This window comes from Podarcis melisellensis, assembly GCF_964234715.1.
Source record: "Podarcis melisellensis genome assembly, chromosome: 14".
Classification (NCBI taxonomy): domain Eukaryota; kingdom Metazoa; phylum Chordata; class Lepidosauria; order Squamata; family Lacertidae; genus Podarcis; species Podarcis melisellensis.
The window spans coordinates 49,980,644-50,007,552 of record NC_138546.1 but is presented as its reverse complement, the minus strand read 5'-3'; the positions used below and the strand labels follow the sequence as shown (position 1 = coordinate 50,007,552).

Here is a 26,909-nt window from a genome sequence, read left to right as displayed (position 1 = left end):
GCATCAAGGAACAGTGAAGAAATGCAGATCTGGTGGGCAGAGAGAAAGGCAACAATAGAAGCCAGAAAGAACAACCCATTCTGCTTATAAATCAGGGGCAGAACCAAAGGGGTCATAGCCCCGGGCACATGATTTTGAGGGGGGCATGAGCCAGGTACCCATTCGCAGGGATCCTCACCCTGCCTGCCACTGGGGGTCTTGCCGCCACACCCCCAGCCTCCTTGCTGAATGACAGCGTTGGTGGGATGCACCCGCCAAGGGTGGCATCAGCCAGCCAGGCTTGATCCTGCACAGACAGGCGGTATGGCACAGTGTGGCCCCACGAACCCCTTGTGCCCCACACCCAGCCAGTGGGGGCAGCAGCAAGAGGTGGGCCAGTGCGGTGGGTTTTGTCTGCACCCAGAACTTGGTCCTGCCTGGTGTACGCATGTTTGCCCTTGGCACCAAGGAAGGACGTAATGCAGCTGTTACGAATAAATAAACAAACCATTTCATTTGTATGCCGCCTTTTCATAGTTAAAACCATGTTCGAGGTGGCTTACAACATGGAAAAAATTACATGATTACAAGTCTAAGAAAAATAGTCATAAACAATAAATATAAAACACATCCGAAAGAACACAAGCAGACTGAACAATTTCTACATTAAATCATAATAGGATCTAAAAATAAAAATACACAAAAATTATATCAATAACAGCTACAACCGCACTTGAACAAAAGCTCCTAAACAATTATGTATATACATGTATTAAATAAATAAATAAATAAAAATGGTGCTGATTAACTGCAGAAAAGCTTGTTTTGTGAACCTCCCAGCAATTTTGAGACACCAGCACTGAAAGACAATACCCTGGGCAGGGAGTTCCAGGGTCTGAGCAACATCCCTGCGACTTCTGGGGAACAGAAGAGACGAGTGGAATGTGCTAGACACAGTGCCAAGCTCTGTGCAGTTCAGACAGTGGAACATCCATTACATCTGAGGGGAGAACCTTTTGCCCACCTTGCATTGAGCCACATAGAATAATGTCATCAAAATATGGCAGCCAGGGCTGGGTCTTTCCAGAGAATAATCTGGGAACCGTGCCAGGGACACAATTAGGGCCCTGCATGAAGCACGGGGCTTCATAAAAGAGATTGCCAAGCCACATCAGCTAGAGCACTGTAAGATGACCGCACCTGGTGCCAGCGCTCCCTATGTAATCAATAAACCCCTATGCAATTAATAAAATATTTCCATATAGCATTAAATATTATGGTGTTCTAATCTGAGCAAACAGTGTAGGGGGACTTAGATAGCTACTGCAAGTAGAAATATACACAGCATCTACAGCCTTGAAAAGCTTTGGCTGCAAGTTTTTAATCTATCAAATTCAGCTGCATTATAAAGCATGTGTTCATGAGGTCTGGCTAGTGGAACCCCGCTGGGAGTGGTGGGCGCTAACGAGAACTGCAACAAGTGATTAAAACTTCCATCTCTGAAAATGAACACAACATCCTTATTATAACTCAAGCTCTCATGCCTGATCAGGCTAGAACATAAAGCAAAACAAGCGTATGAAGCCGGAGGAAAGTCAAAGAAAAAAAAAAGAATAACTCACATTAATGAGCATAGTTACATCTGGGAGCATTGCAGCTGCAACTTAATTCTCTATCTTTGTGTAACAGAAATGAAATCATGAGAGTGGGCACTTTTGTTGCAAGGAGGAATGGAATCCTATTTGTTCTCAAAGGCCATCTATTTCTTGTGTGTGTGTGTGTGTGTGTGTGTGTGTGTGTTTACAATTTTTCAACTTTGAAGAAAAACAAACACACACATGACATTATGTTATTATGGGTTTGAGGAGCTTTGTTCAGCATTTGTACAGCATGGAATAATTTAAAAGTGTTAATCTCTGAGCATTGCCCCTGGGCGTTCACCGACCCTGCTCAAGAACAATGGTGCTATTGTTTGAGAAGGCTGTTGCCCATGCCAGGGTTCAGATGAACTTTCCTCCTCCTCCTCCTCCTCCTCCTCCTCCTCCTCAGTTGGCCATTGGGCCCACATGGCAGCTGCGAAATGAACACATGCAATTAGGTGGCACCTGCTGGACTGAGCACAACCAACACCCTCGTTTCTAGTCAATGATTCTTAGCCACCAAAGGGCAACCACCAGAAGGTTTAAAAAAGAAAGGGGGAGGTGGGTCAGGTGAATCCTCCAGAACAGCCAGAGCTGTATTTAAAAACCCAGATAGACAAACACAGGAAGCTAACTGCCCTCAACTCCCAGAACCCAGTTACTGGGTGGGAGCCTGCCCAGGGTCTCCTGACTAGTGCTTTTGTTATGCTACCTCATACTGAGTCAGACCAATGGTCCATCATAGCTTGGTATTGTTTACAGCAGCCAACCTGGTGCCAACCTGGTGCCTTCCAGAAGTACAACTCCCATTACCTCAAGACAGCAAAAGAAGGAGGGAATGAAAGAGAAAGAGTTGCGTTTGTAGATGTTGATTTGGGTAGATGGGAGCTCAACTGGGCAGGAACATTTCCCCCAGCCTTCACAATGAAACTCCAAATCAATACACAGATAGCCTTCAGTTGTGTTCTCTCCAACCTGGAGGGTTTGTGGGGCAGGAATTAAATACTAAAAGTAAAACAATCAGCATTACAGAAGGGTAATGCACCCTTTGTGTACAGACAAGGAACATCCTGTACACATTGGCTAGTAAACGCCAGGTTGAAAAATCAGGTCCAAGATGGATAAAATCTGATCAAATAACATAACAACACAACATAAACCTGATGGATCAATTTGCTTCTCTCAAATCTGGCTCTTCTATTCTTTCTTAGAATTTCAAATTAAAACACATTTCTGCACATTTAGTGGCATACACAATTTTTGTTGAGTACAAAGGGGTGGGATATTAAAATATAAAAAGTGAGCAGGATTCTGGGTGGGAGGCTGAGGGCCAATACCAACAGCATAAAATGAGTTTAACAGAACCCAAAAGGATGGTTCCAGAGCTTAGATTCAGGAAATATGAATATTCTTGTTTCACAGCTTCTAAAAAGGTAGCAGATGTATGTATAATAAATAGCTGCATCTTGAGGCAGCGGAACACACCATCCCTTCACCAAATGCACTTCAGTCTCTGAGTAATTTCAGCCTGGGATGCCCAGCAGCTTAGCTTTTTAAAAGTTTTTGTAATTTTATTTCCAAATATTACAGTACAGTAATCAAATACAACAATAGAAAGCATAAAGCACTTTGGGAAGCAGAAAGTAAGCTCCATGTAGCTTTTTAACAAGTATGCAGAAGGCCAGAATCCCACCTCCAAGCACAACATCATCAGGAGCAGAGTTTGGTAATCTGTGGTAGTGTGGTGTTCTGCACCCCTCGGTTCAGTGCCTTGTGCGGCAGAATTGCAGCACCACCATGAATCCGGTGCTGTCCATTACTGAATGGAGTCCCCCCCAGAATGGCCCATGTGACCAACGTGGCATTCTCTCCTGAATTGGCACACTGTTGTACAGGGCCGTCTTAAGCATATCCGGTGCCGTGGTGCAAATACCTTTATGGCGCCTGCCTGCCCCCCCCCGTTTTCCAGAGTTGTCAACCTTTTTTAAGTGGGGGGGGGGTGAGCCTTCAGTCTAGCTCGTTTACATTGCGTGGTCCGACGTGCGCTCGGCGCTGCACGTAAGTAAGAGGGGTGCGGATCACAGCCCAGATGGCCTCCTGCGAAGCCTCCCTCTAAGTGCCTGCTGACCCTTACTTGTCCCCATCTGGGGAAGTCTGCGTCACAGGAGGCCAGCAAGCAGATCAGGTGGCTTGTTGACTGTGCCATCCTCGGTTGGCGCCGGGATCACACAAGGTGCTTCCCTGTTCCATTCACAGACTCCGCAGGGAGGAGCGCAGGCAGCAACACGGCCAGAGAGGGGCGCTCTGCGCCTGCCCCCAATCGCGCCAATCAGGCACCCAGGCAGCCCTGGCGGGAGGGGACACAAAGGGGCTTCCCTGAGCTGGAGGCAGTGCACTCCAATGGGTGGCTGAGAGGTGAGGAGCAGGCTGCCTCAGAGCGGGGAATGGAGCGCGCCCTGACTCTCCTCACCAGACACTGGCGCCCTGCGCCACTAACGTCTATGAGTAAGATGCCATGCTGTTGTAGAAGGAACCTATACAGTTGAGCATGTGTCCATTTCTGTGCAACCTTTAGCTTTTCTAAGATGACATTTGAGTGCACTGGCCAGAAAGATTGTCTACAACAAGCCACACACTGTATTCAGGGAGCTGCCTTCTAGAGTATGCAATCTGTGTGCAATTTCTAATTATACTTCCATCACAAAAAACAAGGGTTTGTCCAAACTCCCATTTCTCCCACACCTAGGACGTATGGGTCTAGGCCATTTTGCCTTTGCCACAACACTTTCCCCTAGAAAACCCACTTGGGGCTAAATCAGGGGCCCACCACTTATTTTTAGAGTTATGGCTGAATTTTGTTTAAAGTGATATCTGAGACAAATCTAAAGGGTGAAACATCCAGACTTTTCATCAAAATAGTATGTGCTCGCCTAATTGTGACACTGGTCACAAGAATACGCAGCCATCCAGCTTGGCGCTTGGCGGTTGCTGACGGTGACAGATTGCAGAGCTCTTTACATTAAAGTAATGACAGTTTGCTGATGATGACCGAAGTCACCAGCAAGTTGCCTTTTAAAAAAGGATTAAAGTGTGGAACTGCAGTTAACTGAAAACACATTGTTTGTGCCTGTTCTGTTCCACCAACTTTTGCAGTGGGTTCATTTGTTTTTCACAACTCTATGAAACATTCCTGGGTTGGCATTACTAGCGTCACCTTTGTATTTCAAGTACTGGGTCCAAGGTGCCTGAGAGAATTCAAGGCTTGTTAAATTGCCCTTCCCTAGTAAACACTTGACTGTATTGTGCCCTCAAGTTGTGAAGGCTCTGCAGAAGGAATGTGCCTGAAAACAAATAAGAGGTTAATGACCGCAGCACAAGTTACTTACATCATTAGTCACTTTGCGCATGACAGCATGTGCACACACAAGAAAGCTTTTCAATTGCACATGTACTGTTTTGCCAGAAACATGTACTGTTTCTGCAAGGAGATATTTTATCTTGCATAAGAGAAGCCTAAGAGTAATCTTGAATTTCTTGCCTTCTGTGAGGTCATAAAGGGAGGGGGGATGCATTAGCCCACAGAGAAGTGCAAATGTGGATCTTTTTATTTTGATTGGCTAATCCCAAGCCAATCAGCTCCTTCCTTTCGTTTAACTTGCTCTTATGCTCTGTCCAAACTCAAGTTCACAGCCACATTGCTCGCTCTGCATTGCTGCTGCTCTGTTCTCTCCGCTGGCTCTCGGGCGGCAGCAGCAGGAGCAGCTGCTTCAGCAGCAGCTGAAGTCTCAACTTGCTGCTAACCTGATCAGCTCAGGATACAGCTTCTATGTGACATCACGGCCAGATGTTTGGCAAAGCCACACCCCCATTGAGGGTCTGAAGCAATCCAAGGAGTAATAACGGACCAGCTCAGTCCTGCCGTCAGAATGCACCCGGGAGACTGGAGGAACTGCAGGCTTGTTATTGTGGACAACCTTCATTAATTTTGTTTCAGACAAAAAGCTGTTCCGGACGGGGTTTGTTTTGCTTGTGTTTTCCCTGGATGCCTTTCCTCTTCAGAAGGAGAGAAACTGGGTGTGACCCATACAAAGAAAGTACTTTTCAGGGAGCTGTGGAGCCAGCTATCTCATTTTCTACAAAAAGGAAATCTCAAGGAGCGTGTATGTGGGTTTCTTGAAGGTTAACACAAAAGGAAAAATTGCAGTTGATTTATACACCTCAGGAGGCGTGAAAAATGGCAACAGCCGCCTACTTTGCTGCCGAGTGCCTTGTCTCCATGTCCAGCCGTGCTATAATCCACAGCCCCATGAGGGAAGCGGCCCCTCAGCCGGTTGGGAGAGCTCCCCCTCGCATCATCTCAAACAGAGCTGAGAAACCCGAAGTGAAAGAGGTTGGGAGAGACAATGGAGGTGGGTCCTCTGTATATGCTGTGGCCAGCATTTTAGCTGACCTAAACCAGCATGTTCCACCAAAGCTTTCCTCGCCTCAGGGGGAGAATCTTGAGAGCCTTGACAGAGGGGGGGCTTCTCTTTCCCACAAAGAGTTTGGGGAAGAAAGTGTCTTGCTGGCCGGCAAACGTGGAGGAGGCAGAGCAACCACACCTACCAGCTTGGGGGCACCGAGTCAGCCAAGCCCCAGGCAAAGAAGCAGGCGAGGAAGATGCCGGACTGAGCCTGAATTACCTCAGAAGAAGCATAAATGCCACTATGCGGGATGCGAAAAGGTTTACGGCAAGTCGTCCCATCTGAAGGCTCACCTAAGGACCCACACAGGTTAGTGACTGGCTGGTCTATTTCCAATAGCTTTGTTGGGAGGAGAGGGAAGAGAAACTGGCTGATGTTCAGGCTCCCAGGACTGAAATCTGGGACAAGTTAATGAGAAAAACGGTACTGTAAACCTAAAAACTTACAGTGCAGCTCTTGTTGCTTCTGTAACAGGTAGTTCAGCCGAGCCTGTCCTTAATAAACACAGAAGTGTAACTGTGACCTGCTGCCCTCCTTTCTTCACTATATCTGCTCCCTCCTTAACCCATGTCTATTTCCAGGCATTGTTTCAGCTTCCTCCACTTATAGCCAGCAGAACAGCCCCTTCTAGGAAAAGGAGCATGTGGGTGTTGTTGCTATTTGGTTGTTTATTTTGAAGTGATGTGGAGACGTGGGCTATTTTGGTGCTCTCTATATTGTAAGTACTGTCTTTTGGTACTGTCTACATTTCTATGGTTTCTCTGCAGCGAACCTTCTGGTATCGCAAGCTATACTGAGACCCAATCTGTTAAAAGGTGGCCTAGAAATTAAAAGAATGAAAAGGAGAGAGGGACACATTGATCAGAATCCATAAGCAGAAACGGGGCACCCAAGAGCAACCAGCACAGAGAGTAGAGTGGTTAGTGTTTAAAGCAAAGTGTACCCTGGTGTTTCACAGAACAAAAACTGTCAATAATAGTCTCAAAAATATAGTCACCTCTTTTCTTCAACAAATTTTCACAAGGAGGGGGAAAATCATCTTGGCAATTCATTGGCCACAATGAGTAAACTGGCCTCCTTTCCAACACCAACCATGGCTGGGGCTTATTGTTTCCACTTTTGCTCTTATCAAGGGAGCTGCGAGTCAGAGTGCAAGGAAGTCAGTGGCAACAGCCAGCCGTTTCTGGGTCCCCCACCTGCTCTCCTTATTTAAGAGTTGGCACTGCTTTTCAGTTCATATGACCAGTGGCTGCTGGTTACCCACTTGCAGTTGTGCGGGTTAATGATTTTGCAGAATACAAGGATGACCCAAGGCAGTTTGGTGCCTCCCACAACATGAAGCACAACCCACCAGGAAAGACCCACCAGGTCTTTCTTCCATGAAAGACCCTTCAAAATGGTCAGGATCTGTGCAAGCACAGCCATGGCCTGGCATAGGAACTCCCTTTAATTTCAAGCGGCTGGGAGAACTTCCTGGTGGGTTATACTCCATGGGCTGGATCTGCCCGCCTTTCATTCTGCCACCTGTAACCACACCCAAGCTGCAGCTGGAGGCGAGGTGAGCTGCTGCCTCACTGTTGAGCAGTTCTGACGCGCCCTTCCTCCCATTTTGTAGTAACCTCCGGAATAACCAACAAACCAGGGCTTTGCTTGGTAAAGGCATTAAAAACATGCTTTCCAAAGAACAAGTAACACCACCCTCTCTAGTCCTCTAAAAGCAACAGGCACCTCAGTCCTAAATGCTTGCTTTAGAATTAAGTCCCCTTTATTTGAAAGGGTATTTCTTCCAAGTTTGCATCCTTTGAGTTGCCTCTCCTGACACCCTCCCTTACTGGAGCTTTCATGTTTAATGAATAATAGCTATCCTCTCTGTTGCTACTCAAAGTTGGCAAATTGTAGATGAATCACGCCACACTCTGCTCTTGCCCAAACTTTCCTTCACTTCCTTTAAACATGGAGACAAAGGGATTCTACGCTTGTAAACTGACTGGGAACTGAAGCAGAGGATGCTGCTGGGAAAACTCCCCTCTTTGATACGGAGAAGGAGGGCTTGGCAGCTCACGCCTCTGGGGAGAGGGAGGGGAGGGGAGGAAAGCGCTAGTAGACGTCATTCAGGAATGGGCTGGGGAAGTGCGAGTCATATAGGGACACTGGCTTGCCGCCCTGCTCTCCTTTGTTGTTCTTACTATTAAAAAAGAAGCTCGCCTCATTCACTTCTTTCCTTCTGTGATGCAGGATTTAGTTGTGCTGTTTGTGTTGCTAGAGCTAGGTGGAAAACAGAGGTGGCAGCGTCAGGGCTTGGTTGTAGGATTGGCTGAATCCCGAAGGCTTTCAAGCTTCTTTGTTTAAGCATTTCTTACTCAGGCAGGACTCCAGAGACAAGAGGAAAACAGGCCTTCCCAAATTCCCCTTCTTGGCAAGGAGTGGGTCCCTCTTTGAAAACAGTTTGAGGGGGCTAATATTCTGTCAGTCCACCCTTCATAACAACAAAGCATTTTGCAGTGGCGCTCAAGGACCAGCTCACATTAATTCTTACTTCACTGGTTGTAGGGATAGTTGTTGGCCTAGAAGGTCAGTCCAAACTACAACAGTTCTTGCCAAGAGAAAGTAAAAGGAGGACAGGAAATGCTCATTTATAACAGCTATGCATGAACAGCTACAAGTCACCTCCCCTTCTGGGCTTTTTTCATGAGCAGAGATGTTTCCAATCAAATATTATTGACATGGACAGCAACCTGACAGGTAGAGAAGTGTATATCAGGTAAAATCCTCTCTCCCCTCGCCCAGTGTCCATTTCATTCAGCTTCATCCCCAAAGCCTATGGGATGCCTGCAAGTAGGACATGAGAGAAACATCAGCTGGTATTGGGAAGCACACTGCCTCCAGACATAAGGAAGAGCATAGCCATTGCGCCCAGTAGTCACGAACAGACACCCTCCCTGAATTTGTCCCATTCTCTTTTAAAGCCATCCCTCTTGGCGATCATCATTGCTTCCTGCTGCAAACTCCATAGTTTAACTATCTGCTGCATGAAGAATTTTATTTTATCTTTCCTGAATCTTCCAACATTCAGCTTCATTGGATGTCCATTGGATGTGTTACGAGAGAGGGAGATAATTTCTCTCTCTCTCCACTTTCTCCATACCATGCATAATTTTATAAGCCACTGTCATGTCACCTCTTCCTTGTCTTTTCTCTGTAACAGGGGTCGGCAAGGTTTACCTTGCCTGAGCTGGTTCACTCCAGTGGAGATTCCTCCGTGGGCTGGGTCCTGTGCGCGTGTGAGTGCACGCCCCCACAATTTCCGGCATCTGCATCTGCACAGAGCCAATTTCCGGCATCTGCACATGCACAGATGTGATTTCCGGTGCCACAGAAGCAAGTCTCCGTGCCGCACAGCGCCGTTTTAGTGCAGCACGTGGGGACTCACCGAGCGGGCGGCTCAGTTGAGGGGCAGCTTGTGGGCCGGTTAAATGACACCTGTGGGCTGCTTGTGGCCCATGGGCCTTAGGTTGCCGGCCCCTGCTCTATACTAAGAGTGCTTCGTTGGTCATAGAAGAGTTGCTCCATCCCCTTGATCATTTGGTTGGTAAAGGTAAAGGTAAAGGACCCCTGGACACTTAAGTCCAGTCAAAGGCAGTGCTCATCTCTGCTTTCAGGCCAAGGGAGCCGGCGTTTGTCCACAGACAGCTTTCCAGATCATGTGGCCATCAGGACTAGACTGCTTCTGGTGCAACGGAGCACCGTGACAGAAACCAGAGCACACAGAAACGCCGTTTACTTTCCCACCGCAGCAGTACCTATTTATCTGCTTGCACTGGCATGCTTTCGAACTTCTAGGTTGGCAGGAATTGGGACAGAGCAATGGGAGCTCACCCTGTCACGCGGATTTGAACTGCCAACCTTCTGATCAGCGAGCCCAAGAGGCCCAGTGGTTTAGACCACAGCACCACCCATTCCCTTTTCATCTTCAAGTCCCCAAGGTGGGAGGTCTTGCTCCATTTCCAAAAAGTGGCTAAGTTTTGTTGAAGGGCCCTCTGTACTGAGAGGTAGTTTTGTGATAGAGAGGCAGCGAATAAAAAGTTTGCAAAAGGGCTGCACTAGATGCACACCTATTTCAATTTTGGGGATGAAAACAGAATCATGACAAATGTAAAAACAAACAAACCTACAACACAGAATGTATTTTCTATCAAATAAGCCATCCCAATTGTTATAAAACTACACAGAATTTTTCTCCCAGTTCAAACACCCTCCTTCTTCAATGTCGTCAGCCATTTTGGAATCATATTGTCAATAGGATCACATTGTGAGGCTCATGAATCGGATTTGGACTTTAAGTGCTGACATTGCTGAGGGCAAAGAAAACTTGTTTAAAGTGAATGCTGCTTCCAGGACTGTCCACATACATGATACTAGGAAATGGATGTGAATCAGGTAAATGAGAACAAAAGAAGTCTATCTAGAGTAATGCTTCACAAATAGTAGGTGTGACCTTTCAACACTGACAAGATGTTTGTGAAAATCAACCCTCCCTTTTTATATACAGTACGTCCTACTTTACAAGTTATAGCTACCTCAAAGAGGTCAGCTAAATTGTGGGACAGCTCCCCATGTGGATCAGGCTGTTTTATCACCACATTTCATCAAAAAAATGTTTCAGGCAAAGTGAAAAGCAATTCAAAATACACAGCAATTGATCTGTTTCATGTGGGTGGTTCAGCATGTAGGAATAGCTTCCACAAGGAGTGAACTAAAGCTGTATTTACATAATGGAGTTAATGTGTGAGCTAGCAAAGCTAGATCTGTTTTGTCAATATCCAGCAGAATTTCCCAAGCATTCCTCTGGTCCAGAAAAAGGGGGCATATGTCTTCAGTTATATGTCTTCCCATTACTTGCCGTTGCACGCCATCATGGGACTTGAAGTTTAATCCTGCTTTGCATGGTTATGCCATGCTTTCTAAATCGATTGACTGCTTTTATATCCCACCTTTGTCTCTCAGGAGCCCAAGGAGGCTCACATGGTTCTCCCCTCCTCATTTAATCTCCACAACAACCTTGTGAGGTAGATTTGGCTGAGAGGCAAGAGTGACTGGCTCAAGGCTTCATGACCGAGTGCAGATTTCAATCTGGTCTTCAGGGGCCTAGTCTGACACGCTATCTGCTGCACTACACTGTCTCTAATGTATGAATTAGTGAATGAGCAAGATTGCGAAGGAATCTTTCAATGCCAGCTTAAGGTATATTTGATCATTCAGGCCTTTGGACGATAATGGAGAGTGGAAAGCCATATGTGACTATCAGGGCTATTGCTGAAATACTGGAAATATTTTGCTGCCCATAAATATTCTCAGTGTTTCCCCCCCAGTTTTTAGGAATTGTATTTTTTATTGTGTGTTGTATTTTACAGAATTAGTCATGCAAGCTACCCTGGGCAGCTTGGAAAATGAAATAAGTAAATAATCAAGATCTACAAAAAGATCCAAAAGCTATTTGTTCAAAAGAGAAGGAATGACAGTATGAACAGGACCCAGGCAGATTCTAGCTGAAATTCTGCTTTGATGCTTCCACTTTTTGGCGGCTCCCCTGAAACATGCTTGGATTTGGATTTCATAGGGCTCCGGAAAAACAGGCAATCATTCATACTGAGAACTTGATCTTCAGGAGAGAAGGAAAATAGTTCACATTATGAATGGTGAGATGGAGCTAATTTTCTATTTCTCCATCTAACACTTAGCTCAATACTTCTTACTGTTGGTTTCTTTAAAAAATAAATAAATTATTTAGCACCATGTGTCCAGGCTGCCCTACCCACATGCCATCATTTGCCTCCCTAAAATGGAAGGATGGCAGACCCTGATGATCAACCCAAAACTTCAGCTGTTTATGCCATCTTGGATTCAGCATTTGTTGTTTGCGCTGAGGACCATGGCTCCAAAGCACTGCAAATTTCTGCCTCAATAGTATCTACCCCCGGTGTGTCTCAGTTCCTGCAGGAACAAAATTGTGATGGAACAGGGTCACTTACACACCTTGCAAGACCGGAATAGCTTGTTCAGCATTTTATATGCCAGGTGAAAGTTAAGAGGAGCCCTTCAGGCAAAAAGCAGAGGATCACCTAATGATTGATTACACTCAGACAGAGACATATGGGACACCTTGTACTTGTTAGATGTGTGCGTCTCTTTTGTCTTTTTCCTTTGGGCTGCTGTGCTCATAAATAGTAGTTTTCCCACTGCAAGTTGATAAAGAAATCTAAACTCGCATGCCGGAAGGGAAAAGAAGAGTGCTGGAGTGAGTGGAGAACTGGGGCTGGGCTGGGTTCGTGCTGCCATTCTCTGCGATCACAGAAAAATAATAATAGAGCATGGCACCAAGCGTGGAATTCAGTTCATTGAGTAGTCCAACTTCAATTTAAGAAGGGCCACGTTTCTAGCCCATATACTAATGAAATGTAAGTGTAAGAGAAGAAGAACAAGTAGACCTGAAATGCCTGCTCTACCTCCTCGAAAGTAAAGGAGTGGGGCTCTGTGTTGCTCCCCAACTCCTTCTCAGGACTAAAATCAAAGAATTCTTATACATCTGCTTATCTTGCATAATCTACACAGGTTACAGATACCATCTTTTTATAGCACAGAATTTAGACTGACAGTGCAGAGCACCCTCACCCCCCAGCATGGAATTCACAAAGCCTTCAATATGAGTAGCTTCTGATGTCCCTTAGATCCCACAGCAGGAGCACTGGGACCTGTTTTGCCAGCCAAATGAGTGTGTGCTGCCCATGTTTTCATAAGCACAAGTTGTTCATCATACTTTAACCATAGTTTACATTTTCAAGAGTGTACTTAAAAGTCATTGGTGTATAGCTAAAAAAATATGGCATCACGGTACCAGGGGAACTTGAAATACTTATTATAGTTAATAGATTTTTTTAAAGATACCATTTACAAAACAGTCTCAAGATGAGTTACAAGCTATATAAAAAATACTAAATTTTAAAAACACTAACAGACTATCTTTGACCCCCTGCAAGACTGAAACCCCATCCTCCCAACCCTCAGCCTGACTCACTTCACAGAGTTGTTGCCAATATAAAAATTACAATGAATGCAAAAATTGGTGGCTCGTGGGGTTGCCTGAGCTTCCTTCCACAAGACTGACTACAGGAACTATTGGAAGAGCAACCATGATGTTTAGAGATCATAGTCTGGTGGTGCTTTTAAATATAGAATCAAATTATAGCCTTGCAGTCCTGCAGCATTTTTATCCTACCGGAGCTCTAGAAAGAACCTATTACTGTATTTTGGGGTCTAGGGTAAGCCCCTGGCCCCATTCTGAGTTTTAGACAATTAGAGGTCGTAAGGAGGATGGGCAATGAGAAACAGGCCAAGAGGTTTCTGTACCACTCCAATACATTGGGGACAACATCTGAATAACATTTAGTCACCAATAGCATTGAGATGCAGCCCCAGCATCCCTTCATATTTGACATAATCTGACAGCTGATTTGCAACAGCATTGAATAAAATATCTGCTGATTTCCTCCATTTCATTTAATCAATTCATCACTCAACCAGAAAATGCTCCTTTGGAGCTGCAGGGAAGGGCATCAAAACCAGTCAGAAATCACATGCTGACATCAATGAAATGTGAATAGCAAATATGATGGGGAAATTTTCAGTTATAAAACAGAACTCCAACTAGAACATGTGCCAGAGATTGAACTAGTTTTGAAATTTTGTTTCAGCCACAGCTCTGTACCTCACCAGCAGGTAAACAGCCTCCCCAGGCCGCCTGCAATGTCAGAGGGGCTGAACCTGGCTCTAAACCCAAGAAGCAGTTACCACACAGTAATGCCACAAGATTCCTGTGCATGTAGCCTTATTTAATAAACAAACAGGAAAGCAGCATCCCATCTACCTTTGCCATCTAGGACATGTGAACAGCATATCTTGCTATTGTCCCTGGAGAGCCATTTTTGCAAAAAAGGCAGAAAGGCAGAAATATCCTACTAGCATGGAAATACCATCGACCATGACAAAACATTCTTAACAACAGATAAGTTGGTTTCCTTTTTTACTTGCTGAAAGCCTGTGTTAGATTCAAAACATTTGCCCCCTATGCTGGGACAATCAGCCTCTGAGTAGGTGCTGTGTGCCCTTCCAACATTTCCCAGAAACAACAGCTTTCTCTTCAGGGAGGGGAGTATCAAACCCTCTCAACTTTCTTCTCCTTTCTTGCAAATTTAGTACAGTACTGATCTAAACCAAAACAAGCGTCACATGGTAGCGCAGGAGATATCTGTCTAGATTTCCCCAGAATTTTCCTCTTGGTGTCTTATCCCCAAAGCCCTTAAGGCAATGATAAAAATAAATAATTAAGCTTGCCTGGAGGGGCAGACAGTTTCCCTGGCAAGAGTTCTCCAATTCCTCTTCAGTTTGCTTCCCATGGGAGCCCATGATTCCTTACAATTGACAAAAGTCCTGATAATTTCTGTGGGCCAAGGGAAAGGAGTGCATTCTAAATGCAAAAGAAGTGAAATTTGATTCCAGTCGGGGCAATGAAAGAAAGGCACCGGAGCCACCTGGAATCAAGGCCTTATACCGTTCAATGAGAAAGAGAAAGCCCACTCCACTGGGAAGTCTGCCAGTGGGAGCCCCAGCGATATTAACAAGAGCTGTGCAAGTAAACTCTGCTATGAGTGTCATTGTAAGGCTTCCACAATTGCCCTTTCCAGTGGTTAATTCACACATAAGATGGTACCTTTGGATGTTCTGTCTCAAGCACCACAGAGTCTTCATCTAGCTCTGAGGGGAAGAAAATGCTTTGTCTTTGCAGGGAGGGGAGAACTTCTCTGTTGATGGTTTTAATTTTCTTCCTCAATTCCCGTTCATACACTACCACATCCTCCTCAAGCCCTCGTTGCTTTTTTAAATAGGGAATGGGATGACCCAGCTCTTTGGGTTTGGATATGCTGATGCTGATAAATGTCTGCTCACAGGAAAGGGTTCATCCTTTGACACATAGAAAAGATGACATTTTGTCTTGAATAGCTGGGGGAAGATTGAGAGAGGTTGTGTTTCCTTCCATCTAATGCATGCCGGCTGTGTGTTTGCAGACATTCAGCAAACATAGTTGCAGCCTCGTGTGTGAACCAAGCAAAGGCAGTGTTGGATGATACCCAGTGACTGAGGTTATTGGGAAAGGAACCAGACAGTAGCAGTAAGAGGATCACTCTGCCCAGGTTTGCCACTCTGTGACAGGGAGCTGCAGCCAGTCCTGTGTACCATACCTGTGAGGGAAGGGGAAGAAATTTGATTCAGTTTACATTTAAAAGCAATTTGTATTCCCAAAACAAAACTTAGACAAAAACACAGCCACCCTTCATAATTTGCACTTCTCTGAATTTTGCAATGCTTTTCTCCAAAAAAGAAAATTGTCCAGAAATGCATAGGCATGGGTAAAAATGCACATATTAGTGAAAATAGCACACCCCAAAAAAAGTGTTAGGCCCTGCTTTGCAAAAATGTGTATACTGGGCAAAATAGCATACAAGCATGTGTATATTAGGATCAATTCACACTAAAATGCTGATGAATTTTTGTGAGGACTTCTAAATAAATAAAGTAAATTCTATGGCTAATGGGGAACTATAAGGAACTGAATGTAAGACTGGAAAATAATAATAGTAATAATAATAATAATAATAATAATAATAATAATAATAATAATAATAATAATATTTATTATTTATACCCCACCCATCTGGCTGAGTTTCCCCAGCCACTCTGGGTGGCTTCCAATCAAGTGTTAAAAACAACACAGCATTAAATATTAAAAACTTCCCTAAACAGGGCTGCCTTCAGATGTCTTTTAAAGAGAAGATAGCTGCTTATTTCCTTCACATCTGAAGGGAGGGTGTTCCACAGGGCAGGCGCCACTACCGAGAAGGCCCTCTGTCTGGTTCCCTGTAACCTCACTTCTCACAATGAGGGAACCACCAGAAGGCCCTCGGCGCTGGATCTCAGTGTCCGGGCTGAACGATGGGGGTGGAAATGAGAAATTGAGAGAAAACTAAATCCCTATGTGTACACTTGTAATATCTAAAGTGTATACCAAGTAATATGAGAAGAGGTCTTTGGCTTACCATCCATAATCTGATCTAGGAAGTTTAAAGTAGAATCTCTACACCATTTCACATGTTAGACAGCAAAACACCTAGCTGTTGCCATCAAGAGTATTCAACAGGGAGCGACAATTTGAGAGCACCTGTACAGTACAAATGCTTCCAACCTTCCACCCAGTTTGCCATATTGACACTTTATATTTTTAGGTGTGTGCTTATTTTTAAAGGTGTAGAATTAAATAATCTCAGGTGTACATCTGAAAAGGTAATGCATGAAGAAGTCTTTCTTATTGGAATCTAGACTCTCAATTTGAAGGTCCAGGGTGGTCTCTTGTTTTAGTTGCTCTGCATTATAGCTCTCATTTTAATAAATTGGCCTTTGGACAAAAGAATAAGTGGTGGAGGATTTTCTGTCTCTGGCGTCTATTTATCCAACACCCACAATTCCCCCTTCCAAACTCTTCTAGATAATGAGTCAAATGGCTTCATATCAGTTCCTTGGCAACATTAGCTAGAGATAATGACAAGGGAGTGCCAAGTGACTAATTAGCCCTGTTAACATATCAAGCTCACAATCGAGACAGTAGGCTTTGTTTTCCACTTTCCAACAGAAAATTAAGAGGGCAAAATGTATTAGATATTTAATGTGTTTTTTTTAAAGAACAATATAAATTCACCAAAAGGAGAAGACAAACTGATTTAACAAGGTTAGCCTAACCCTCTGACTCAAGTGATGTGTTGCACATAACTGCAGTTGTGACTCAGAAATGTCTCTCTAAGCAGTTGGGCATGAACACAGGAGCATAGGAAGCTGTCCTCTAATGAAATAAACCCATGCAGCTCAGTCTTTGCTCCAGTGGCTGGCAGACGCCCTCCAGTGTTTCAGGCAGGGAGTCTCTCTCAGCCCTACTCTAAGATCTTTGGGAGTGAATCTGGGACCTTCTTCATACAAAGCAGATGCTCTACCACTGGCAGTCAAGGAAGGCATCCTGAGAAAAGGACTCACATACCTTCTAAGTGGGTTTCGCAAAAGCCAAGGACAACTCACTCAGCATCAGAGATGCTGACTTGTGCCCAGGGGGCCCAGCTGCATCATGCACATGACGTCACATGGTCAGGAGGAGGCTGAGTGCAGAGCCCAGCATGGCGCTGTTTCAATGGCCAGCAGCTCCTCTCTCACAGGAGGAGCAGCCACAACAAGGCAATCCCCTCCCAGCAGATATTAGGGGGGTGAAGACATCTTGACCTCATAGAGTTGGCACCCCTACTCAGCAATGAATTTGCAGGAAGTTTTCCTTTAGATCTAAAATTGGAAAATTCCCTTGTATGTTAAATCTCCTCTATGTACATAATAAACTCAAATCCACAATAATTCAAGACCAGACTATACAAACCTCAAATCACAAGGTGAAATTGTTCCACCAGCCCTCAGATAAGGGAGGGAATTGCAAATCAAAAACTGCTAAAAATCCCGCTTAGAACTCTTTCCCGTCCTCAGGAAATGGGGAAAGATGAGCCAGTCAGTTTTGATGTCTCAGTTTCTCATTTTTCCAATGTTAATTTCAGTTTACAATGTCAGGTTGCATTAAAGAACAAAACAAAACCTAACAAACATTTTGTATGCAATCATGCTTAATATACACATTTTGCAAGTAAATTTCCATAATGTATGTATGTTTTCACTAACATAACCAAGTCTACACACAGTTTCCCTAAATGTAGACTGTTTTGTATGCATTTCCTGACAGGAGAATGGTATCACAAAATTTGGAAGAGAGTGAATTTTCAGGAAGAGCTGTGTCTCGGTTCAAAATTTAGGTTGGATGGATTAAAATGTGAGTTCTTTTGTTTCTGAGGAACCATTTGATCCTGCATTGCCTGACCATCCACACTACTTGCAAACATGGGCTTAGTCCTGTGCTAGGCTCAGACTTAACTGATCCTCTTTCCATCAAGGTTATACCTAAAAAGGGTGTGTGATCAGAGCCAAGCCATATCTTGTGCAGAAGCTTCCCTTCCCTTAGATGGAACTACTGAGCTCCACAAGGGCTTGCAATGCTGCAGCACTCTGAAGATGCCCCAGCCCAGCGTCTCCCATGTCTTGGAAGAGACCTTTTCGTATAGTGAGATTGGGCAATAAAACCTTGCTTCAACTGCTGCATAGATAGAAATAGGTCACACAATCTACAATGCAGGTTATACATGGCTTTAAGCATGCTTTTTGTTGCTTAAGTGTCTGCAGCACTGTCCATTATCTTTTTCGATAAAAATATGCGACCACAATCCAGATTGGAAACACAATGTGTGATGTCTAATCCTTTCCTCCCCACCTGTTTTCATGCCACAATTCACCCCGAGCTATTATTTGTCAAAAATGAAAGCAGCCAAGGCTGTTTGGTATATAGGCAAAACACAGAAGCAAGTAATTGATCAGAATGGGGTATTTATCAGCTGTAACCCAAATGCTTTCCTAGACAAGGCAGCTTTGTCACATTGGTGCTACAGAGATGTTAAACCAGTGTTCAGGGAGAACATGCCAGTCTTTAGGAGCACCACACTAAATGCTGCTTTTTAAAAATTTATTTAAAAGATGTAAAATGTTTAAGGTGGCTACTAAAAGGAAAGAAACAGAAATACAACAAAAACACCTGTTGTTGTTTAGTCGTTTAGTCGTGTCCGACTCTTCTTGACCCCATGGACCAGAGCACGCCAGGCACTCCTGTCTTCCACTACCTCCCGCAGTTTGGTCAAACTCATGTTTGTAGCTTCGAGAATAGTGTCCAACCATCTCGTCCTCTGTCGTCCCCATCTCCTTGTGCCCTCCATCTTTCTCAACATCAGGGTCTTTTCCAGGGAGCCTTCTCTTCTCATGAGGTGGCCAAAGTATTGGAGCCTCAGCTTCAGGATCTGTCCTTCCAGTGAGCACTCAGGGCTGATTTCCTTAAGAATGGATGCGTTTGATCTTCTTGCAGTCCATGGGACTCTCAAGAGTCTCCTCCAGCACCATAATTCAAAAGCATCAATTCTTCGGCGATCAGCCTTCTTTATGGTCCAGCTCTCACTTCCATACATCACTACCGGGAAAACCATGGCTTTAACTATACGGACCTTAACAAAAACACCTAGCACATCATTAAAATGAAAGCAACCACAAAGGAGCACTTTGAAAAATTTAAAACCAATGTTTAAATGAATCCACACACACAAAAAGGCCTTCCTAGAGAGGAAGGTCTTAGCCCAGTGACAGAAGATGGCATCATTGAGCAAGAAGGCACAAGGTTTGGGTGTGACCATGAAAAAGGCTTTTGCCTTGGTCCTTGGGCCCATCAGGACTTTGGGGCAAAGAGGAGGACCCAAATAGGTGATTCCATATTCAGCACATGAGCACTTCTGAAAAGTCATAGGAAAATATACTCAGGCATATGGTGTGGTTTTTTTACTGGGAGGACAAAACAAGTGCCAACTTGACATTCAAAACATTAATATAAAGCAACAATTCAGAATCTGTTTGAAGAGAAAGCATTGTTTCCACATTCTCAAGCACAAATGCATTTTTCTGTTGTCTGGCTTTGCACGTTTGGTGCAGGTCCAAACCTGGAAACCTGGAACGAGTCCATGTTGGCCACGTGGTTCCCAGTTCTGTTTTATAACTTCATGCAGGACTCAGTGTTTTTCCTCCTTTTCCACTCCAAATAATCCTGGATCAGCTGTTTGGATGTTAGCTCTTGCTGACCCAGCCAAAAAAGAAAGGAGAAACCACAACCCAAATTTAAGTGCAACCATTTCAGAAGCAATTCTTGAGGGATTTCTCCCTCTGTGTACACTTCTATTTTTGTAGCTTGCTGGTCACCCACTTGGCTTTTGCTGGAGATGAGGCCTCACGTGGTCAGTGAGATCATTATCTTACTGCATATTGTGAGACAACGGTCGGACAATGAGGGTTATTTAAGTGCAGACACAGAGGCCAGACAAATGTATCCTGTGTTTTGCAAAGCTTGCTATTTCAGTGGTTTATGTACAGAAGATACACTTGGGCTGAAAAAGAAAAATTGGTAACATTAACAGCGTCAACTAGCAACAAAGAAATAGTTTCTGAAGCTGTGCTCTTGACATTGAGTGCTGCAGGCAAATTAAATGAATAAATCCAAGCAGTTCTTGTGGATTGTGTCCACCAGGCAGTTCTCCTGCAAAGCCTCAATGAAAGAGAGGTGGACACCATTGCAGACAGAGGTGCCAGGCATTTGTTTTGCCTTCTTTGGGCTGCAGGGGAATGAAGTCCAGTCACCCAGCTAGGACCGCCAACCTGCTACTATGTATTGTACGGGTGCAATGACCAAAGCCATGGTTCCCTCCCAGGCACTTGTACTGAGGGTTGAGAAAAGAGCAAGCTCCAGATTATCTCTTTAGCACTTCCTGTAGTGTTAGCAGCACTGAAGTTACCTCCCTGGGGTGCAAGCCTGTGCAGTCTGTAGGGAGGTCCTGGGATGGCCAAACATCAGCCTCGCTGATGAGGTCCAAAGGAAAGCAGAGCAAGCTTGGCTGTAGGAGTTGCTGGGAGGCGCTGCACAAAATGTCATCCAACCACCTTGGGGACTCCACTCCAGGTTTTACTCCTGAGCCTTTTCTTCTCCCAATGACATTCCACAAGGCAGTAGAGGTTTAGGATCATGGTTTTCTTTCTCCTAGTTGGGCTACCTTCCTAGGTTGACGAGCCCCATCTGCACCCACACATATTTTAGAAAATATGGCTTGAAACCATGCAGAGAGAGTGCAGGGACAGATTAACACATAAGCAGAACGCCGTTTATTAAGGGGAGAGATACATATGTCAGCTTTTACATACTCTTCTCACAAGTAGCTAAAACCAGGCATAACTGACATCTCCTCAGGGACAGCATAATATGAAAAAACCCCTTATGTCATTGTTCTTCGGCCTGTGAGCATTTTTGTAGGCTGGGGTTTTTCAGAGCAAGATCTCCCTCAGATGGTCCTTCAAGAGGATCTTCAGTGCTGGTTCTTCTCGGATGTGCATTCTCCCCAAGATCCACAGGCTGTGGGGTGGTGGGTTCATCCTGTCTGTGTCCAAGACAGGGTCAGAGCTAGGCACGATACCAATAGGCCAATATTTCTGAATGGAAGACTCTACCTCCCCCTCCCCCTCCCCCACATTCCTGCTCACACCAGAACTTCCAGAGGAACCTAGAACATGGCAGATCAAATAAGCCCAAAAGACACAGACAAGCACAATGGGACCCTCAAACAATGTGTGAAATAGAATCATAGAACCATAACACTGCAAGGGACCTCGAGGGTCATTCAGTCAGAGGCATACCTAGGGTCCCTTGTACAATGAGCTGTATCGGTCCCTCCCATGAAAAATCACAGTACTGCAGAGAAGAGTGGGAAGCTTCTCCCACATTTGATCTCGCTAAGACAGCAGCTTTGTGTTCCCACAGACATCAGACATCATACTGTCCATAGTCTGATAGGTGATGTTTGCGCCCCCTGCTTGAGCCTGCATCCCTAGAAGGTCCAGTTTTGCCTCTGTATCTAGTCCAACCCCTTGCAATGCAGGACTGTCAACTAAAGCATTCATGACAGATGGCCACCCAGCCTCTGAAAATACAATATGTTGCAGCAATGATACATAGAAACATATCTAAAATGCAGCCAAAAAAGGTTGAAAATACAAAATTCCCATATGAATCTGAATCTAGAAAAATTTAATGTAGGGTTGTTACTGATGAGATGTCTGGAATGCATATTATTTCACTGCTTTCACCTATTTAGAATCATAGAACGGTAGAGTTGGAGGGGACCCCAATGGTCATCTAGTCCAGCCCCCTGCATTGCAGGAATCTCAACTAAAGCAACCATGGCAGATGACCATCCAACTTCTGCTTATAAAAAAGGAACTTCTCAGGGCTGGCAGCAGAACAGATCCCTCTGTTTTCTTATGTGCTTCTGCCCCAAAAACATATTTGGTACAAATAATCCTAAGTAACTTAGACAGTAGGTTTCCCCCAGATGAGGCTTATTCTTTCCTGGAAGATTCAACACCAACCCCCCAAATTGGCAACCTGAGTCACTGAGGTCTCTGGCTCACCATCCAGGCTCTCCAGCAAGGACCACGGGGGAATCAAATCTAGTTTGCACTTAACAGGCATTTTTCAAAATGAAACCCAGAGAACAGCGCATCCATCTTTCTAAACTCACACTTCTATAACTTTTGCAGTGCAGTTTTCCAGCCAAGAGATGTTTACAAAAATGTGTATGTTGGTGAAAATAACATACCAAAATGTGTTATAGTAGGGGTGATTGCTTGCAAACCTGTATGTATTGTACAAAATTGCATGTAATCAGGAGAAATTCACACCCAGATGCTGATGTTGAATATGTAATCAATCAATCAATCAATCTACATTTTATGTGTATATGTGGAGAGCTGAACCTGAAAAAATGAGAAACTGAAATCAAGATTGACAGATTCGCCCGTCCCAGCCTGCAGCCCACAATCAAGCGCTGAAAGGATCCATGTGCTCAGATCTTCTTCTAGTCTTGCCTTCAGGCCTCTCTTCTCAGGATTAAATGGAGAGCAGGCCTTTTGGAGTCTTAACCACACTCTTTGAACACTCTGCTTGTACTTTCTGATCTTTTTAAAAGGAAGAAAAGGTCCCTGATAGTGAGCAGCACATTTGCTATGTTCCCCCATTAGAACACCCCGCCCATTCAAAGCTAGCATGGAGGGAACAGAGCCATGTCAGTCTTATATCACTAGGGAGTTTTGTGTTACAGAAGGTCTGGTCACGTGGTCTGTCTCACTGGCAGCCTGAATTTCTAAAAACATTTTAGCTGCTTGATTTTGTTAATTGCATCACATGGCCTTCTCAAGAAGCTTCATACCACAAAGTCTTAGACAGGAAACAGTAGGTCATTTTGTGTGTCAGATCTCCACCGCTTGCCTCATCTCTTGTGTACAGACATTTCAGTAAGTACTGTGTGATCTCTTGGGGAAAAGTTAACTTATCAGAGAGCAAGACTCTTGCTCAAACTTTTTTTAAAAAATTAAATGTTACTTCTTGCTTAGACTGGAGACTGTGGACTCTGTGTGGTCTGGCAAAGTGAAAACTGCACAGTCTATCCCTGGCATAGAAGAGCAGTTTCCAAACATCCTTCCTGTACAACTGCATCCACAACAGCAGTCCTCCACTTCCAATGACTTCAACAAGGCCTATGCTACAGGCAGTTGGGTTCCAGGACTCAGAGGTCTGCCCATCAAAGTTGCCCAGGAGGGCATCTGGTCCAGCGTGGGAAGGGAGCAAGTTCCAGAGCAGCAGACAATGATCCAAGGGGCCAGAGGCAGGTGGATAGTCAAAGCCAAGCCCTTCTCATGTTACTGAGCAGCCCACGGCTTCCTAACAACTCTGGTAATGTTAGAAACGCCAGGCTACACAGGTAAAACTGGTGGTGTGTCCTTCTTCAACAGGGTACTCAACCAAAACAGATTTTGGCTGAAGGAATCAACCCTCAGCAGGAACATAAAATTCAGGGGCATGTTTAGCTGGCCGAGGCATATATATATATAACTGAGTAAATGGACCCCGTTAATAGCTCTGGCCATTAACCATCTCCTTCCTGTTCCTTGTGAAGGGGCAGTTCATCATGGCAACTGTAGCACCACATAGCTGTATTGGCAGCTTCTGGGATACAGAGGCTCTGTTCAGGAATAGCCTGCATTTCATGGCATATATCAAAACGCTGCAAGGTTTTCACAGTGCTTTTACAGAAAACAAAGTCTTCCTGAAGCATTTACATTTGATTTCCTACTCGTTCCTCTATTTACTTAAGTCCTAATGATATGCTTGGGACTACACATTTCTGGCCATTTCCCAAGCTATGCTTTTTTCCACACAGCAGAGTTGCAAGGCCTAATAAAGGATGCAAAGGGGAGCATCAGCTGAAGCACTGCTAGGGAAGGTATTTTCCGTGTCCTGCCCTGTGCTGTGCAGGGAATCACAGCAGACCCCAGTTTTATAAGCCACCAAATCTAGAAAGATCAGGGTTGATGTAAAATGGAGCTTATGAGAAATCCCTCTGGAGACATCTTTAAATACTGCTTTTATGATTTCTGAAATATTTCCTCCATCTTCATAAAGGCTCAACTAACCTTTTGGTTCTGAGGCCTGAGGAAGCAAGCTAGGGAACTAGAAAGAATTGTGGGGGATTGATTATACAAACTCAATCAATACTTTACACTCAGTCTGTGTATTTGGCTTTGACTTGACTGAGCCAGCTGAGAGGGGGGAAAGGTAGTATGACAGCCTGTGAATCTCAGTCTAACCAACTATTCTGCAACTGTTCATGGTCCTCCATTACAATAGGGATGGAGAACCTGTCGTCTTCCAGGTATTGTAAGCCTCCAACTCCCATCAGTCCCAGCCAGCATGGCCAATGATTAGGGATGATGGGAATTGTAGCCGAGCAATATTTGGAGGGTTAGTGATCTCCTTCCACTGTCTCAAAATTGCTTGGTTGCTAGGGCTTCAGGTTTTAATCAGTAAATTAATCAACTCAATCTTTAGTTGATTAAACAGGGCATATTTGATTAAGGATACACATCGTTTATTAGCACCTGTTTTACTTCTGGTTTGCTGCTGTCCCTAGAGAAATAAAAATGACTATTAAGGGTGTCATTTGCATCTTAAAATAAGTTGTAACTTCTGCTTAGAGAAATGTTAACTCTCACTTTTATTGCAAGAAGGAACCTATATTGGTAACAGTCACACTTATAATTGATCAGCTAAAAGGCAGGTGATAAACCAAGCAGTAATTACTGAATCAAGCAGGGGCTCTACTGAAAATCCAAACTCTTTAAAATATTGCTTTCTGGAATGCAGCTCACATTCCTTACCAACAAAGACACTTGTAAATGCATGTGTATCCAGGGGTTACAAAAGCCCAGCTTTTGATTTCAGGAAGAAGCTTTTATAAGGTGAAGGCGATGAGTTTATAATGCCACCCAACAGTAATTGCACTTTGTAAGCCTGAACACAAGTCTAGTGTTGAAATATCAGCCAATGAAACAATTTTTCATATACTTCATTCCTGGTAGTTGTATGCTGTATTCTAATTGCCTGGGGTTGCTGTAAACTGCTTAATTGTGCCCACCCTCCTCTCCTGTGTTTCTATATTCAGTGGAAAATCAAAGGGAGACCTCCTTTCCTCTCTACTTCCCACATTATAACAGTCATGAACTCATGATATCAGACCACACCACCTGAGTGTTTGGGCAGAGTCGTATGGGAAATGTGGTCCCTGAGATATCCAATGCTCAGACCATTTAAAATTTAAAAAATCTGAACCAACACATTGAATTTGAACTGGAACCTACTGGGAGCCAGTGGTTTGGAATGGCTGGTACACTGCAGGGCCAAGGAACTTTTCTCTTGAAGAATTCCAGTAATTTCCAAACATCTATGGCAAGAGTGGGGAGCATTTTTTGGCCCAAGTGCTGCATTCCCTCACGGGGGAGACTTCCGGAGGGCCACATGCAAGTGATGGGCAGGGTCAGAACCACCAGCTGGTACGACAGTGAACGTGACTTTAACCTTTGTAGAGCAGGTTACATTCCAATAATGAAATCAAGAAAATGTCAGGTTCATACACACTTCACTATCCTTTATATTAACAGCTCCATGACTCATTGCAGCTAGTTGTAAAGCGCTGGAGGAGAGTGTGGAGCTGGTCCAAAGTAGTCTGGGGAGGCGGTGCGGCCCAGAAACCACCCTGAAGGCTGGGAGGGCAACATTTGGTCTCTAAGCCTGAGAGTCCCTCTTTCTGATCTGTAGGCCAGTTTTCTCAAAGAACAGCTGGCTATGCCTTGTCTGTATCATTCTGCACTGCAAATGAGAGCTTGCAATTGGATGTTTCTCCACACCAAAAATAAAATAAAACCCTGCACAGAAAACCAGTTGTCAGGAAGAAAGAATTGTAGCCTACCCTTTTCACTGATAAGGCACTTTTCTGTGTGCAATAATTATTTATTCCCTGCAAATGGAAAGTTCAATCACATGCGCTATGCCTGCAATCTGCAAGGGAATAATCCAGAAACAGGTTTGCCAACTAACTCCTTTGCGTTTCTGAGAACTGGCATCAACAGCTTAATTTCGAGTCTGAAAGGAATCTTCTTTGGTATGGAGCTGTTGAGCAGCAGCTCTGGTGTGCTTTTGTCTTCCCCTGCAGCGTTCTGGTTGGCTCCAAGTCATCTGTATTGTTTTACTAAACAATACGTAGCCTGTAGGCACTTCTGTCTTGGTGTACCCTGCTCTTCCCTGCTCTGCTTTTTGGTACATTTACAACTGCTGATCTGGAGGCAAAGCAATCAGTGACAAGTCTGGGCAGTCTGAAAGCAATTAACAGATTGCTCAGAGGATGGAGCCAGGCCAAAGTCTGAGGCTTTATAGGGCCCAAGGCTCCTGTGTGTCACCTGCTGAGGGATGGAATCATAGAATCATAGAATGGTAAAGTTGGAAGGGAACCCAAGGTTCATCTAGTCCACCCCCTCCAGGATGCATCAGCCCATTTCTGATCCATGACATTCTCAGATGTGTTTGTGTTCAAAGGTCTGCTTTGTTCCATTTTTGCATTAATTCATGAAGGTTTTTTAAATTAAAAAAATCAGAATTCAATGTTAACTGTTA

At 44.4% G+C, this 26,909-nt stretch overlaps 1 protein-coding gene across 1 annotated transcript in view; it reads left to right on the top strand.

The window, feature by feature from the left end:
* Positions 1 to 5,183: 5,183 nt before the first annotated feature.
* Positions 5,184 to 26,909, top strand: part of KLF13 (KLF transcription factor 13) — a 40,831-nt gene continuing 19,105 nt past the window's right edge. Inside the window, exon 1 of the mRNA XM_081887822.1 lies at positions 5,184 to 6,391. Coding sequence (XP_081743948.1) covers positions 5,854 to 6,391 — 538 coding nt within the window. The 5' untranslated portion in view covers positions 5,184 to 5,853. The remainder of the gene's footprint in view (positions 6,392 to 26,909) is intronic.